General features: G+C 39.6%; 2 protein-coding genes across 2 annotated transcripts in view; one reads left to right on the plus strand and one right to left on the minus strand.

The window, feature by feature from the left end:
- The window catches only part of CDH6 (cadherin 6), a 118,434-nt gene that overhangs the window by 85,176 nt on the left and 16,047 nt on the right, over positions 1-17,211 (minus strand). The window lies entirely within an intron of this gene.
- The window catches only part of LOC115293256 (translation initiation factor IF-2-like), a 99,188-nt gene continuing 97,665 nt past the window's right edge, over positions 15,689-17,211 (plus strand). Inside the window, exon 1 of the mRNA XM_029941055.1 lies at positions 15,689-16,199. Within this exon, the coding sequence (XP_029796915.1) occupies positions 15,708-16,199 (492 nt within the window). The 5' untranslated portion in view covers positions 15,689-15,707. The remainder of the gene's footprint in view (positions 16,200-17,211) is intronic.

Below are 17,211 nucleotides of genomic sequence, written 5' to 3' on the forward strand. Positions count from 1 at the left end.
GAGAGCGCATAAGCATGAGTGGGGGAAGGGCAGAGAGAAAGAGGACAGACAGAATTCCAAGTGGGCTTCACACTATAAGGGTGGAGCCAGCTGTGGGGCTCAAAATCCATGTATGAGATCATGACCTGAACCAAAATCAAGCGTCCTATGCTTAACTGGCTGAGCCACCTAGGTGCCTCAGTACTCTATTTTTAGATGCTCTTTTTAAGATAGCAGACTATTTTTTTGGGAAATGAGAATACTTCTTCTCAAACTCTCATATCCAGTGGGCTACTCAATTATCTCTAAGCTGAAAAGCATTTAAATTTATTTAATGGAAAATCCTATCTTAGTAAATAAAGGATTAGGACACAACTCAGAAGTCAGCATTCTCTCCTCAATATATCTTGGATATGGTGAACAGAGTCAGTATCTGACATGTGAATCCTGGAAAGTTATTTAACCTCTGTAAATCTTCCTTATGCACAATATGGAGAAAATCATATCTACCATGCAAGATTGTCATGAGCACCTGAATATGTAACGTGACTGGGACAGTATATGCTCTCATGTGTCGATAGCAATAATAGTCTCATCAGACTCAAAGGATACATTACTTCCATTCTCCATGACTCTAAGGGATAATATGAGCATTCTTCTCAGTCTCTCCTATAAATACAAGGTCCAGAGCCATTTACACATTAAAACAGAGCAGTAAGAACAGAAATCAAGCCATATAAAGACATGATTGCCAGAAAACCCTTCACCGGACAACTCCTTAAAACAGAGTCTCACAACCTCTGCACTGTTGGCTTTTGGGGCAGGTAATTCTTTGTTGTGGGGGCTGTCCCATGAAAGGTAGGATGCTTAGCAGTATCTCTGGCTTCTATTCATCAGATGCCAGCAGAACCTCCCAGTTGTCACAGCCCAGATGCCTCTAGACACTGTCCAACGTTCCCTGGAGGGCAAAACCTACCATCTCCACTCTAATTGAGAACCACTGCCTTAAAATTAAGAGCTATACAGCACTGTCAACAATAGCCAAAACATGGAAGGAGCCTAAATGTCCATCACCTGATGAATGGATCAAGAAGATGTGGTATATATATACAATGGAGTATTACATAGCAATGAGAAAGAATGAAATGTGGCCATTTGTAGGAAAGTGGATGGACCTTGAGGGTGTCATGCTAAGCGAAATAAGTCAGGCAGAGAAGGACAGATACCATATATTTGCACTCATAGATCTAACAGGAGAACAGGAGAAACCTAATGGAGGACCAGGGGGAGGGGAAGAGGGAAAGAGAGTTGGGGAGAGAGAGGGACACAAAACTTGAGAGACTATTGAATTCTGAAAAGGAGCTGAGGGTTGAAGGGGGAGGGGGGAAAAGAGGTGGTGGTGATGGAGGAGGGCACTTGTGGGGAAGAGCACTGGGTGTTGTCTGGAAACTAATTTGACAATAAACTATTTAAAAAAATTAAGAGCTATACAATATAGAGGACTACACTCAAGTGTAAATATCATGAGATTACTTTTCATAGTCATAAAGATTAAAAGTATGAGTGAATGACCACTGGGTGTTATATGTAAGTGATGAATCACTAAATTTTACTCCTGAAACCATTATTACACTATATGCTAACTAACTTGGATTTAAATAAAATTTTAAAAAATCAGTGAAACTGGTTAAAAGTCTGGAAACTTTCACTCAACCTCTAGTTATCTATGTGAATTTAGATAATTTACTGAACCTCTCAAAGTTCAGTAAATAAGTTATTATCTTATTTGTGAAATGAAGATAATAATCATACATGTCTAACAGGTCATCAAGAAGATTACATGAGATAATGTGGTGATGTCCAGCCCACAGAAGCAGTGAATAAGTGTTGGTATTTGTTATTTCATTATTATTCATTACTACTACTGCCACTACTATTCCATGTAGATCCCTCTAATCTGAGGACTGAAGTATTTCTTGAACAATAGACTATAACTTTAAAACATAATCATTTCAGAAAAAGTATTTTTAACTCCTTTATAGGATTCCAAATTTGAGCCTTCTAAATGAAAGGCTCATCAGAATATCTCTCCTTTTTTCTTTTGACTGGTTTACTCATTAGTAATCATTATATTGGACACAGTTAAATATGCATTTCATCCAGTGGTGCCCACAGGGAACCCAATGCAACATACACCACCAAAACCAAAATGTAATGTTAATGGAAATTAACAAAAGACAAATCATTCCATAGCACACTAATTAGTTTTTAAGGATTAAATCACCGAGAACTGCACATTCTACAAATAATTACAAAAAAGAATAAAATAAGAATCTCATTAAACTATTTAAACAAAGTACTGGATTTATAAAACTCCTAAGTTCCACATTAGAGAGCACAAGTATGTTTCCCAGAAGGAGGGATAATGTTACAAAGCTTCCGTTTTTCTGAAATCCTAATTTTATTAGTAGCAAAGTAATTAATTTTGTGACAACAAATTCTTTAAGGAGAAATAAATACTAAGTCAGAGCAATGTGAGCAAAGCAGTTAAAGAAAGGGAAATAAAAATACATCAAGGAAGCCTTAAGAGCAGTTTTTATCCCCTACTATGAAACTATGTCCTTAAAAATCTGGTTCATTTTCAAAAGGGCTTCTAAACAAATCTCCACTACTCAAAAGATAAAGATAGTATCAATGAGCTTGCAGAAAAGTCAACTGGGAGAGAAAATGCGAAATATATTTTTCAGGTACTGAAAGACACTGTATAGACTGAAGGAGTGAAGAGATTGGTAAGAAGAAATTGTGTGTGTGTGTGTGTGTGTGTGTGTGTGTGTGTGTGTTCATGAGAGTGAGTTGAAGGTGTTGCAGAAGAACAAAGTTGATGGTGTCTCAAAAAATCAGGCCTTTGCAAGACAATATACTATCTCAAATATGTAATGATCATGGCCTTAAGATAATGCACAAAATGTTAAAAACAGAAGATGATGTCAATTTAGAGTGACTTAATTTTATTTTTGCCGTATGCAATTAATGAACAGAGGCTATGTGGAATTAAGTAGACTTTGGGTTAGGTCATAACATGGTCACTAACTAATTGTTCCACCTTGAGTGAGTTTCTTAACTTCTTTGCATCTCAATTTTCTCATCTATACAATGAATTTAAATATTTATGTCTTATAAATATTGAGAGGATTAAGTGAGATAAAGTGTACTGCCTTAGCATTGAACTTGGTACCCTAGAGATGAGTCTTATTGTACTGATGTCTGAGTCCTCAGAAGAAAACACTTTCCTGTTAAACTCACATGTTAAACTTAATGTACTCTTTTGGAAAAAAAAGTTTAATTAAAAAACTTTCTGTAGTATTATCCCACGCAAAATAAAAATGAATAAAGTTATGTAAGACAAATAGAAAACAAGGGACTTAACATACTTATATCTAATTTGTTCTGTCTTATTTATGTACAGGGCTAACTTTTATATCCATATCAAATCACTTTTACAAGATGGCAAGATTGCATTCTCAGAGTAAGAAAATGGTTTTATAGAATATTCAACTTGGTATCAGAGTTTGGTCAATGTATATCATTGTTATGTATGAATATCAATGTATATCATATATTAGAAGCTGTGTATTTCAAGTATTAAAACATCTCCAAATGTTTTGGATATTCTATCCAAAAAAGGTTGTGGTGGATATTTCTACCCCCCCAAAAAAGTAATTTGGGTCATTTAACAATTATTTATTTTGTAAGGCGTTTTATAGGAAATCTGACTTGGGAGGTCTTTTCTATTCCTAAAAATGCAATGAGAAAGGTATTTCAAAGTTTTACTGAAAAGGTTAGTAGGTAAAAGAAAGGCACAGTAACATATACTGAGGGCTTACGTTTTGAGAGCATGCATTGCTGAACGTTTTGCATATGGTTCTCATATAATCCACACAACAGATCTAGCAGTTTTTTGGTCCCTATTTTTACACAGAAAGAAAATGAAGTTAAAGGAACTTGAGGAAATATTTTTCTCAAAGACTCAAACTAGTAATGGCCAAGTTGGAAATTTAACTGTTTGTCGTATAATCCTCTACAACTCAAACTTTTCCTACTACATCATACTGCTTTTCCTTAACAACCCTCCCCCAAACACCTCAAATAATATTCATGTTGACTAATATGCCTGAATCTGTTAACTCATACTTTTCATAAGAGACACCACATTCATTCTGTTTTACAGATGAACAAATGAGGACTAAAAGAAGTTGAGTGCAAGATGGCACACAGTCATCAACTTTTTACTATGCTAGATTGAGTTTTCTGATTTCTTCCAATTCTTCCCATGAGTCATCAGTCTTTGATGACAGCTTTCTTTCAAGTGTGTAATAAAATGTTTGATAAAAGTCAATAAAGTACATTCAAATTATATCCAAAAAGTACAGTATTAATCAATGAAATGAATTTTCTTAAATACTGGAGGACTGGGACACCTGGGTAGCTCAGTTAGTTAAGTGTCTGACTTTGGCTCAGGTCATGATCTCATGGCTCGTGAGTTTGAGCAACACATTGGGTTCTGTGCTGACAGCTCAGAGCCTGGAGCCTACTTTGGATCCTGTCTCTCTCTCTCCCTGCCCCTCCCCTGCTCATGCTCTGTTTTCCTCTCTCTCTCTCTCTCTCTCTCTCTCTCTCTCTCTCTCTCTCTCTCTCAAATAAACATTAAAAAATCTTTAAAAAACTGGAGGATATTCTCACTTAATTCTAAGATTCTATGACTTGGAGATGTTATACGTTAATTCAGAATAGAATTAAAGTTGATTTCAGACACACTGAAACGTATGAGCTGAGTGCAAGAACAATAATAGGTTTCTGACTTTGTTTTTCACAATCAACACTATTGGTATGTAAGGAAGAGAACTATTGATTCAATCCATCCAATTGGAAGTGTTTACTTTCTAAAGAGTTCTGGCAGTGACCTGGAGGGCTTGACTGGTGAGTGAAGAGTGGCTGGAGACAAACTGAATTGTTGCCAATGACAAAGGGCTCCGTCAAAGCACAGCGAGGCTGTGCTTGCATAATGAACAACCAAGACATCTAGTAAATTGAATTTTGTTGAAGAGATTGAATTTACATGATAAACTATGTGGTTTTCATTTAGATGTCCCCCGCACAAACCATGCACACCTTCTGTCCAGGATAGGGTGTAGGGTGAGATAGGCAAAGCAGCATAAGATCTTAGCCAAAGATTAAGGGAAAGAAAAAAAATCTTGAAGATTATAAGGATGATGTCCCATGGAAAAAGATCTCTTCAGTTCTTAAACTGGATCAAATATGTTCCTCCCCTGAGTCCTTATGCATACTACCCTCTCTTCCTGCTATCCTCTCTCCATCTTCATCTGCCCACCCTATTTTCTCTTGGGGTCCTTCTCTTCATCCTTCAGGCTGGGTAATGAAATATCAAAGGGACTTTCAAAGAGGACTTTCATGACTATTCCATCAGAGTGTATGTTCCCTAGGTATGCTCTATCTTCCCACCCAAGTCTGTCTCCTTCATAGCACATATTACAGTTCTTAAATAACATGTGTATTTATTGAATTATTTATTTGCTTACACTTTCTTCCTTCCTCTATTACAGTGTAAGTTTCTTAAGGTCAAGGACCATGTCTGTTTTATTCACCAATGTATATCTGTAACCTCGCTCTGTATCTGGTGCTTAGTACTGCTTTCTAATGAAATGAATGAATAGATGAATGAATAGAGAATTTGGCCATCCTCACATTAGTCAACTGCATTAACTGTACAAAATATGAGATCCAAGGAGTGTAGTGGAGTATGTTTATAAAGTTAAAATATTCTAAACACTTTAAAAATGATTTAGCATATCTGTTGGAGTTGGCTCTGCTTCCTGAGTTCTCATGTTAAGAAAAAAAAATTAGTGTTTGCTTTGATTTTGGCAATATGGGCAATACTATTCCACTAATTAAAAACAGAAGCTAGGTAGTAGTTTCAACCTTTGGTACTAGGCGCACACTCTGACAAGACCTTTTTGCTCTTCGATAGGGTTTGCCACAGGAAATATAAAGAACTGCTTTTAATTGTGGAAGTTTACAAAGTAAGAATAATGTTGGTGCCTTGATTTAATCAAATTTATTAGACTAAACTATGCCAAAAAAGAGAGATAAATTTAGGACAATTTTGGCATACATTTGAGTTTTCCCACTTAAGACTAAGTACTGTAATTATGTGTGGACATTAACAGAGGAACTAGAACTTTTTCATGACATATTTAAGTAGCTTTCTACTTCGTTATGTGGACTCTAGATGCAGAATGACCTCCTGAACTAAAAGATCCCGATGCTTGATGTACAATGCCTAGAGAGCAATTTGAACTCTAACAAAAATGCTTTCTTTATTAATTTGTTCACTCATTTACTCAATAAGTACTGCATGCTCACTGTGTCCCAGGCATTGTTCTAGATGCTGGGGACCCAACAGGGAACCAGATATAACAGGTATGGAACTTAGAATCAGTCAGGGGGAAATAGACAATACACAAACAAACAAATGAGTTAGGATTATTTCAAGTTGAGTTCCATCAAGGAAATGAAATGAGGTGATAAAATGGAGTACCTTGGAGAGCTACTTTAAGCCGAGATATGAATGATATGAAGGTGACAGTTATGTGTTAAGCCTGGGAAGGGAGTTCCAGAGACAGAATAGCAAGAACAAAGGTGTTCTAGTGAGAAAAGGTGTCTGAGTATCATAGGTGTTGAGGTGGTATTGTGGGAAAAGGTGTTTGGTGTATTAGTTAGGGTTCTCCAGAATAAAAGAGCCAATAGGATATCTATCATCTATGTATCTATCTATGTATCTATCTAATCTATCTATCTATCATCTCTCTCTCTCTCTCTATCAATCATTTTTAGATTGATTTTAAGGAATTTGTTCATGTAACTGTGGGTGCCTAGTGAATCCAAAATCAGATGGTGTATGACTGGCAGGCTGGAGACTCCGGAAAGAGTTGCAGTTCACATCCAAAGGCCATCTTCTGGCAGAATATCTTTTTCTGGGAACAGGTGTATATTAATTTTTGCTTCCTTAAGGCCTTTGGTTGATTGGATGAGGTCCACTCACCTGGTGGAGGGTGATCTGCTTTACTCAAAGTCCACCAATTTACAAGTTAAGCTTGTCTGAATATCACTTTCATAGAACATCCAGAGTAATATTTGGCTAACTATCTGGGCACTGTGGCCCAGAGAAGTTGACACATAAAATTAACCATCACATTTGGGAAACAAAAAGAAGTTCAATATGACTGAAGGACAGTGCAAGAAAAGGGGTGGTAGAAAATTAGGGCAGGTAAGTGCAGTGAGAACCACTGGGGCTTTTGAAGCGGCATAAGTAACATGTTCTGGTTTAAATTTGATGGATGACTCTGTACGGAGAGCCTGATTTCACAGAAGTTTGGTGGTTTCAGTGGTAGTTTGGGCAAAAGGAAATGGTGGTTTGGATTTGGGTTCTGATAGGGGAGATCAGGGAAAGGAGAAGGATCCTGGGCATATCTGGGAACGCAGATATGACTGAAGTCTGATAGACTGAATGTGAGGCTAATCCAAAGGGCCCTATGGTCGCTCCTGGGACTTGAGTAAGATGAGGAAGAGTGGCAAGCACATACTTAGGGATTTTCTAGCAAATAAATGGTAGTGGGTGTAATGTCTTTAAAACAAACAGACAAAAAACACTCCTGTGTCTTCTCATATCTACAATTTATATCAGTAAAATAGGTTGTTAAATGAATGAAACTGCAGTGCATTTGGAATTGCCTACCCATGTTTTTCTTTAATTAACTATAAATCTTTAAGACATGTGAGATAAACCTCTTCCAGACATAGTTTTATTTTAGCTGTAATTTCAAATGCAACAATTGGGTATTGTGTACCTTTTTTGTTGTTTTTGTGAATTTCCCTGCTTATAAAACGCCTAATTGCATCATTGGATAATCTATTACAATTAAACTTAAAATAGTAATAGTTACACAAGATTTTGCAGGTATATTTCAAGTTGCTATTTCCACAATTATAAATGCTCTGCAATTTCAAGTGTATTATAATAATATTATTATTTTTAGTAATTTGGTTATGAAAATGAACTCAAAAGCTTTAAGGGCCATGGGAAAAACAAATGCCTTCTCTACTGATGCACACTTCCAAGTGCCTATTCCAGTAGCATCTATACTTACACTCAAATTATGCCTATATTTAAACTAAATGTATCTTAAAGTTTTTCTGCTCTCAAAAGCTGGTTTAAATTTTTTGGGAGTGATTAGATCTACCTAAATAGCAGAACAGGAAACCATGTCCTAAATCCAGTTAATTGAAATATTAGCTAAATAGAAGCAAAGCTGGGCCTGGGATATGGATTTCTTTACATGCTGCTGGGAACTTGATACTGTAATCTGAATATATGCTGTCTGAGCTGAGCAGTGTTCAGCCTTCAAATCATTTACTCTTCACCGGGCTACTTTCCTAACCAAAACATCCAGCCCTTTGAGGTGAGGAAGGTCTAGTTGATCATAACATTCCCAGTGTGTGGCATGTGTCTGGGCCAGGCCCTCATTAAGGTGCTCAATTAACAGTCCTGAAAGAACTGATTCATTCAATCTATTTGTGAGTATTCAGCTATTTATTTTGAAATACTGTAGACTCAGCTTTTCAAACTGTGGATTCTGACCCATTAGTCAGTCATGAAACCAATTTTAGTAAGTCTGATGAGACTTTAAAAATAATTAAGTGGAGTAGAATATAATAGAACAGACAGCTTTGCAAGCAGAAAGAAAGTTTCTCTTTTTCTGATGGAATCCTTCTTTAAATTATAAATATATGTATGAGTATGTGCATTAGGTTGCAATATAAAATGTATTTCTCACTGTGGTTTGAAATAAAAACAATGAAAAGTTGGTCTAGGTTTCAAAGTTAAAATGACTATGTTTTTTTTTAAAAAGATCCAAATTTATGAAAATTGTGCCTAAGAATGAGGCAAAAAGGGACTCTATGGGAATATTGAGGCCATACTGCCTAATTACCTACATTAACATAGAATTAATGGATCTCATCCCATTTACCAAGTATATAGCGTGCACTTGTATGTGTTCTTGGCTAGGTGCCTGTGTGGCTCAGTCAGTTGAGTGTCTGACTCTTGATTTTGGCTCAGGTCATGATCTCATGGTTAGTGAGATGGAGCCCAGGGTTGGGCTCTGCCCTGAAAGGCATGGAGCCTGCTTGGGATTCACTCTCTCTCCCTCTCTCTCTCTGCCTCTTCCACCCACGTGCACCCTCTCTCTTTCTCAAAATAAACATAAACACTTAAAAATGCTCTTTGCTAAATACTGTGAGGAATATAAAAATACCTAATATAAGGTGCTTCTGCTCAAAGAGGGTGACAGCACCCAGACTAGCTACAGCCTTTCAGTCACGGTAAGATCCTCTTCTCTGCCACTCAACTCACCTATTTCCAAATTTCATAACTCAGTATTTTAGTACTACAGTAAAAATAAATTATAAGTTAATTAGCATTTGTGGGGTAGCCCAATAATCAAACTGCCATTTGTTATTGAATTCTCGCGGACAATGGATCTCCAAGTGAATTTTTGTTCTAAAACCTATTCTTCTGTTGGATGTTGCTCGAACAATTTTTTTTTGGTAGCAGGGCTTGCTATGTTAGCATAAGAGTTGGCAGACTTTTTCTCTAAAGGGCCAGATAGTGAAGAGTTTAGACCTTGCAAGCCATGCATGTTCTCCACTGTAACCACTCAACTCTTACTATCGTAGTATGAAAGCGGCCATAGATAATATGCAAATTATTTTGGATATTGTTCCAATAAAATTTTACTTAAGGGCACTGTAATTTGAATTTTATATATTTGTAATGAAACACTATTCTATAGATTCGTTTTAAACCATTTAAAATTTGAAAAACATTCTTAGCTTGCAGGCCATACAGAAACTGGCAGTGGCTGGATTTGAACTGACCTGCACATTGTCGACCCTGTATTAGAGTAACAACACACTTTTTTCCCAAGAGATATACTGTGTTTTGTGTAACTGACTCCACAAAATAAGGCACTAGAAACTGCCTTTTTTTTTCTTTAATAGAGAGGGAGAGGGAATCCCAAGCAAGCTCTGTACAGAGCCTGACACGGGGCTGGAACTCATGAACCATGAGATCAATGACAGCAGCCAGAGTCAGAGGCTCAACCAACTGAGCCACCCAGGCACTAGAAACTTGTCTTGACCCCAGAAACTCTCTCATTTGTTAAAAAAAAAACACCTTAAGTTAAAAAAATATGACATAGTGTAACTTCTAAAAATGTACTGAATGTTTGCATAAATAAGTGATTTAAATAAAATAGTAGACTATCTGGTAGAATTTGCAACTATGTAAAATCCCTACACCTCTGGTGTAGAAAGGCAGAGCTTTGAAAAAAACAAAAGCCCAGCTCCTGTTTTACAATGCTGTTTTACAGTGTAGTCATTACCAGGAAAAACTGGTTTTAGGTCATCTGTCTCTTTGTTCTTATGTGGAGCTTTTCCCTCCACTATCAAATTAGATGACCACGGTCTGATTTTATGACGGGAGCTGACTGGTTTCTGTGTGTGTGTGTGTGTGTGTGTGTGTGTGTGTGTGTGTGTGTTTGTGTATGACTTGGAGGATGCAGAAATCACATTTTCTTACTTGCATAGACTACTATTCAATAATAATAAAAATAATCAAATAAGAATACTAATCAAAATGGCCAAGATTATTGAGTACCTACTGTGAGCCAGGAATTGTGTGATGGCTTTATAATACATCTCATTTAATCCTTACAATAATATAAAGAGGTATGATATGGATGGAAAATGATAGTGATTGATTTAGTCAAGGTCACATGGCTGGTGAGAATCCAGATAAGATGCTGACTTGGTCACCACCCTGAATATGGCAACACTCTTTAGTTTAGACATGAAACACTGAAATCACTGTTTTGGGATGAGTAACACATCTTCTGCATACCATAGATAGAATTCTCAATTTACCTAACTTTATTAGTTATATTAGACTATGTCTTCAAAGCATTGATTTGCTCCAACCGGCATTATTTTACCTGGTAGAACTGAATTGGCCCCAAGCTATTTAGGTTTATATTTTCTATTACCTAAATATTGATGGTTCCCCCAAACCTATCATTTTGCCACCTTCCTAAAGGCATGTTTTTACTAACAGAAAATGTTTTACATGATTTCAGGGATCCCATGTAGGAACTATATTGAAGCAAAGGTTGAATAATGTTCACACCTATAGCAGTTAATTATAATTCAATAACTGTAGTATCTAGTTCTGATATTATATTCACAGGATTTAAAAATTCATTATTTTCAGTAAAAAAGTAAAGTATTATATAAAGTAAGCATCACTAATTGGTGCTTACTAAAGAATTTTTCTTGTAATTATAGTTAAAAGATATTAAAGTTAATGATATACATCATTCAAGAGTATTAAGAGAGAATTATAGTAGAAAGGAGTTTACAGTTCTCCTTTTAGCCAATTTATCCCAAATTGGGCAAGATATCTCCTCAGCAGTGGGACTATAATTTCAATTGTAGCAGCTAGATAAAAAACAATTAAAGCTAATAATTCATATGTGCGACTTGATTCATTTCTATTAGATTTCATAAATTAGTTAATATGAACTGTAATGCTTTTTACATCAAAATTTCAAGCTTTTTGAAGCTAGACATTTTGAGACTAGCAAGAGGAAAGTCATAGTATAAAATCATTTAAGGTTGGCAGTTCATATGAGTTCCCAATACTTTACTAGGACATGCTCACATCTTTCATTAATTTCAGGTCAAGATTTATCTGCAATCAGTAAATAAAGGCTTACAAAAATGTAGTTCCATTGTCAAATGCTTTAGCTTCAAATGTGATTTTCTTCCAGTGTGATTTCTTTTAGATACAACACAATTCCTTTCTGATCCTGAGCATATGAGCCTATGCTAATATGAAATGGTGTCTTCGAAAGGTTATTTTTGTTTTCTGCAGGGAGTAGTCATCCTTTGACCCATATTCAATACGTGACACGGATCTGATTGTGCAAAACCATTAGCCTCATCCGAAATTCCCTAGTTGGAGGTCAGGGCTCAGGTCAGGGACCATTACTCTTGGGTGTCAGAGCTAAACTTAATTAATGCCTTTAAAAAATATATGGATGATATTTTGTTCCCCTTAGGATGTATGAAAATGGCCTGTGGAATTTATACTAAAAACGTTAAAAACAAGGATGGTTTAGTTGTTCGACATGCCCCCATGACCTCTTTTTCAAATCATCAGCACTGCCCAGTGCATTTGGCTTTTTTCCATGCACTTGTCCAGTTTTTTGTTGTTGTTGTTGTTGTTAAAGAACAGATTCTTTCTGTGCACCTTTCTGGTCCTCAAGACACCCTCTGGTGAGCCATGGCCCTCTGAAGATGGGCCTACTCCCTCGTGCTCTTCCAGAGCCCAGAAATGTTTAGCAATCATTTTCCAAGAAGAATTGGCAGTTGTCTGCCGGGGCGGGATGTCATGTCAGCACAAGTGTCAGAGAACGAGGGAGGTTTCTGAGGGAGTGATTGGCACCTCGGTTAGGGCTGGGGAAAATGAAAGGTGCTGGGGCAGGGAAGAGGAAGAGGGCAAGGTGCTTCCAGCAGATAGCTTCAAGAGTAATTTTTAACCAACATTCTTTAAGAGCCTTTTGGAAAGCAGATTCCCCTTTCCCAGAGGCATCTGCCAACTGACAGTACAACAGGAAAAGAGGAAACTACTTCCGAAAAGGCTTTAAAAAGAGACTTTTAGAGGCTGTTAAAAAGACGTACAGTCACATTCTGCATAAGCCTGTTTAAGCAGCAGCTTACTGCTCAGGCTGGGCTTCCTTCACTTCACAGCCTGCTCTTTCCCTTCACCCCCCAACCCACCACTCACTCTCCAGAGCCCTTCACTGGAGGGCTAAGCAGACCCTTTGTTTTCTGCCTAAGCTCCATACAGGGTGGGGGCACCAACAGCTGTTCTCTTGTGTGTGGCCTGAAGAGGCGGTTTCAAATTTTACTCTCATTCTTGCAGTAAAATGTGTACTGTCCCATCTCCTAGTGTCTGAGACATGTACTGCTTTGGAGATTTCCTAATGGTATACTGCAATCGTTTTGTGCTTTGCTTTCAGTGTTTGTGGTCTAATGACGTTTCCTACCATCCATTGTCCAGCCAGTGAAGTAGCTTGCATCTGTGTTTTTAAGATTTAAAGAAGATGCATTCAAAATGCCCCCTACCAGTCCTGTTTGTGAATTTTCCTGGAGACATAAAGTTCTCAATAAAGGAAACATGAATTATGTTCATCATTGTATCTGCTGTAATTAGCATACAGTAAGCAAGCAATCAATACTTGCTGAAAACAAGAATGAATACATGAATGAGTGGATACGAATGAATATCGAAAGAATACAAGCTGGGAATAGCAAAGGGAGGTGTTCAGGGGTACATGGTTGGGCTAGAAAAACAGCTTCGATCAACTGGTAGCATTGGTTTTTAGAACTGTAACTCATCTTCCTCGTTTATTTTTCTTATGCAAATATGTTATTGGGAAGTGTTTTCCAGAGAGCAGAAATTTTGGGGCAGCAAAGCAAGAAAGGGGAGTCAGTATAAGAAAGTGTAACCAAGCCGGCTACACCTTTATGAAATCATCCTAGAAACCCTCTGAAATCTATCTCAGGACCATCTCTCCTGGGGAAGAAGGGGAGAAATACTTATCCATAGGTTCCCACCTCCCATTTGTTAAAGTTTCGCCTCATCAGACAAACTGCCAGCACTTCTGGGTTGGTGCATGGTTTTCACGTGGTGTCTCTGTGTCATCAACATAGAAGCCCCAGGGCAGGAGGGAAGGTGTGCGCGGCACAGGACTGACACAAAGCACTGTCAGGTTGCACCTGCAAGAAGTGGGTCAGAACCTGTGAAAACTGGCTGTCAAGGCTGGAATGAGAGACAGGTGAAGCCAAGATCTCAGTCTGATACAGGCCTCAACACTAATAGCCTGCATGAAGCCTCTCACTTTTAGAAAAAAAAATGTAAAATCACTTAAATTTGAATGTATAAGTGGAAAACTAAAATTTTAGTAATGGAATTTGAATGTACTATTAGTGAAACCATATCATTATAGTTAAAGGAATAGAGAATTCGACTCATCTGGCTCTCTTTGTGTCTTTCTTCAGTCTGTTCTTATTTTTGATCAAACAATTTTCAGGAGACAGTAAAATTGGAAGCCTGCCAGGAGGGACCTGTGATCTGATGTTTTCTGCACTCCTGTTAGGTGAATGACTGCAAAGGAATTAGCCTGGCTTGGTGCAGTTACCTGGACTATATTTCTGGGAAATCCAAAGTTGGCTATGGATGTGTCCCAACTGATGAATTTAGGGATGTAGCGGAGACTCCGAACGAAAGCACTTCAGATAAGCTGGTACAATGAGTGATGGAGTAAGTACACATTAGTCTTCCACGGTCTACCACAGGGTGCCTCAGACTTTTTGGTTGCATGTCAATGAAAATAATGCTGAAAAATTTATGTATTTTTTTCATTGATAAGTAGAATATTTTGCTCTAAGTTTAATTTGTTAAAAATAATGTAATTTCTGGCTAATTGTAAATATTAACATTAAAACAAATGGCCAAATCATTTAAAATTTTTCAACAGATTCTTAATACAATAACAATTCTATAGTCTAATTTAAAAAATATGTGACTAGAAGTGCTGATGCATAGGAGCACATGTAGCCCTATGTTCATAGCGGCACTGTCAACAATAGCCAAAACATGGAAAGCCCTAAATGTCCATCACCTGACGAATGGATCAAGAAGATGTGGTATATATACACAATGGAGTACTACATGGCAATGAGAAAGAATGAAATCTGGCCATTTGTAGAAGAGTGGATGGACCTCGAGGGTGTCATGTTAAGCGAAATAAGTCAAGCAGAGGAGGACAGAAACCATATGTTTGCACTCATCTGTCTAACAGGAGAACAAGAGAAACCTAATGGAGGACCAGGGGGAGGGGAAGAGGGAAAGAAAGTTGGGGAGAGAGAAGGATGCAAAACTTGAGAGACTATTGAATGCTGAAAATGAACTGATAGTTGAAGGGGAAGGGGGAGGGGGGAAAAGAGATGATGGGCATGGAGGAGGGCACTTATGGGGAAGAGCACTGGGTGTTGTATGGAAACCAATTTGACAATAAACTGTTAAAAAAATAAATTATTCTAAGTTCTAAAAAAATATGTGAATAAGATCGTTAATAGTTGGAAATTTTATACCATTCCTCTTCTTGAATTCACTTCCCATATTTTAATATAACATAGTTTTTGATGCTGGAACGTCCTACACTGATCACACAGGCTTGGCAAAAATTATGTATATGAATTAAAATATGAAATTATTTTTTTCTGAAAGTCTAATAATTTTGTTCTGAACAGATTTAACTTTATCATGATGACAAAGCAACTCTGCAAATTTTTGTAGTTATACAATCTTCTTATACCAGTAACACTAACTCTGCCTGAAAAACGCTCATGCAAGTACACACAGCCCTAAGAGCCCAAGCGTTCAGGCCCCCCGGCCGGGCCAGGTGCAAACCCTGCAGGGCAGGAGCGCACGTGGGGCCCACGCAGAGCGGAGAGCGTGCGCAAAGATGGCGGCCCTGCCGTTGCTCCCTGGCCGCGTCCTAGGGGCCCGGATGTGTGCCAGACCGCAGCCTGCCTCCGGGCCAAGCACGTGGGCCTTTTTCACCCCCAAAGTGGAGGTGCGCTTCTCGCTGAGGTCTGTGCAGCGCCTAGCGGGCCGGCCTGCTGAAAACGCTCTCTCCCCAGTGTGGGACCCAGGAACGCAACCCCTCCCGCCACCAGAGCCGGCTGTGCGTACAAGCTCCCTACGCGGGCACGTTGGGGCCTCTGGAGCCGGGCAGGAGGAGGGCGCGAAGGTGGCGCCCACCCGGGAGCGCGAAGAGGCAGCTCCGAGACAGCGGCCGCCAGTCGTCTGTGGAGGATTCCTCAGCCTCCACATGTCCTTCGGCGCCGATGCTGGTCCTCCGGCCGCAGCTGCGGGACGTGCAGAGGAGCCTCCCCCGCCCCGTCGCAGACCCCGGGCCCCTCCGACGCTGCCTCCCCGCTGCACCCTGGGGCTGGTGAGTCCGGGCGCGGGAGTCCTTCAAGGAGTGGGGGCTGTCCTCTCACGTCGCTTCAGCTTCGGGTCTGGAGCTCTGCCCTGGAGGGCCTGGGGCTCCTTTTTCAGATGCAGGTCTTCGGCGCCCCGCGGGGTTCACACCTCTGGTTCCTCAGGGAGAGGCGCCTGGTTTGGGGTTCCCTCCTGACAGGCCGCCGTGCCTGCGCTGGGGATGCCCGTCATGGGAGGGGGTTCCGGGGCTCCCAAGCCCGCTCGGGGGCGCCTGCTCCCTTAGGAGTCACGCGGCCGGGGTTTGGGGGTCTTCCGCAGGAAGCCGTTCTGAACGCGGCTGTAGATTGGGTGTGCTCGTGGGAAGGGGCGGGCCGAGTACCCTCGTAGGCCGCCATGTTGAACTGGAACCTCCATACCCTGTTTTATTTGCGGTGTTTTAGGTAGTGGAGCTGGTGGGTGTGTGTGGGTGTGTGTGTGGGTGTTCTCACAGGTGCGCCGTGTGTTGTTGAGGTCCTTGATTTTTGCTTTTCTTCCCTCACTACCACCATGTTGAACTGGAACCTCCTTACCCCATTTTATTTGCGGTGTTTTTGGTAGTGAAGCTGGGGTGTGTGTGTGTGTGTGTGTGAGTGTGTGTGCGCGTGCACGCATTCTCACATGAGCACCATGTGTTGCTCAGGCCCTTGCTTTTCACCAGTCACCACTGCCATCTTGAACTGGGCCCACTCTGATTGGTCAGTGCTCCGGATGGTGTGACTGTCTCCCACAACTGCCGGTGTTGATGGGGGGCAGGGATTGGATCACTGTACACCTGTCATCATTTCCTGTAACTCCCCCTCCCAAAGGCATAAAAGGCCCTGCCCTGCCTTTGTTCGGGGCTCTCTCCAGTGGCCAGCGGGTGGGCAGGAGACTGTGAGCCGAGCTTAAGCTTGTAATAAAGGCCCTTTGCTTTTGCAGGCGTGACTCGGTCTCCCTAGCAGTCTCTGGTGTTTGTTTTGGGGTGATTTGGGGCGATTTTAAAA

This window comes from Suricata suricatta, chromosome 6, assembly GCF_006229205.1.
Source record: "Suricata suricatta isolate VVHF042 chromosome 6, meerkat_22Aug2017_6uvM2_HiC, whole genome shotgun sequence".
Taxonomy (NCBI): Eukaryota; Metazoa; Chordata; class Mammalia; order Carnivora; family Herpestidae; genus Suricata; species Suricata suricatta.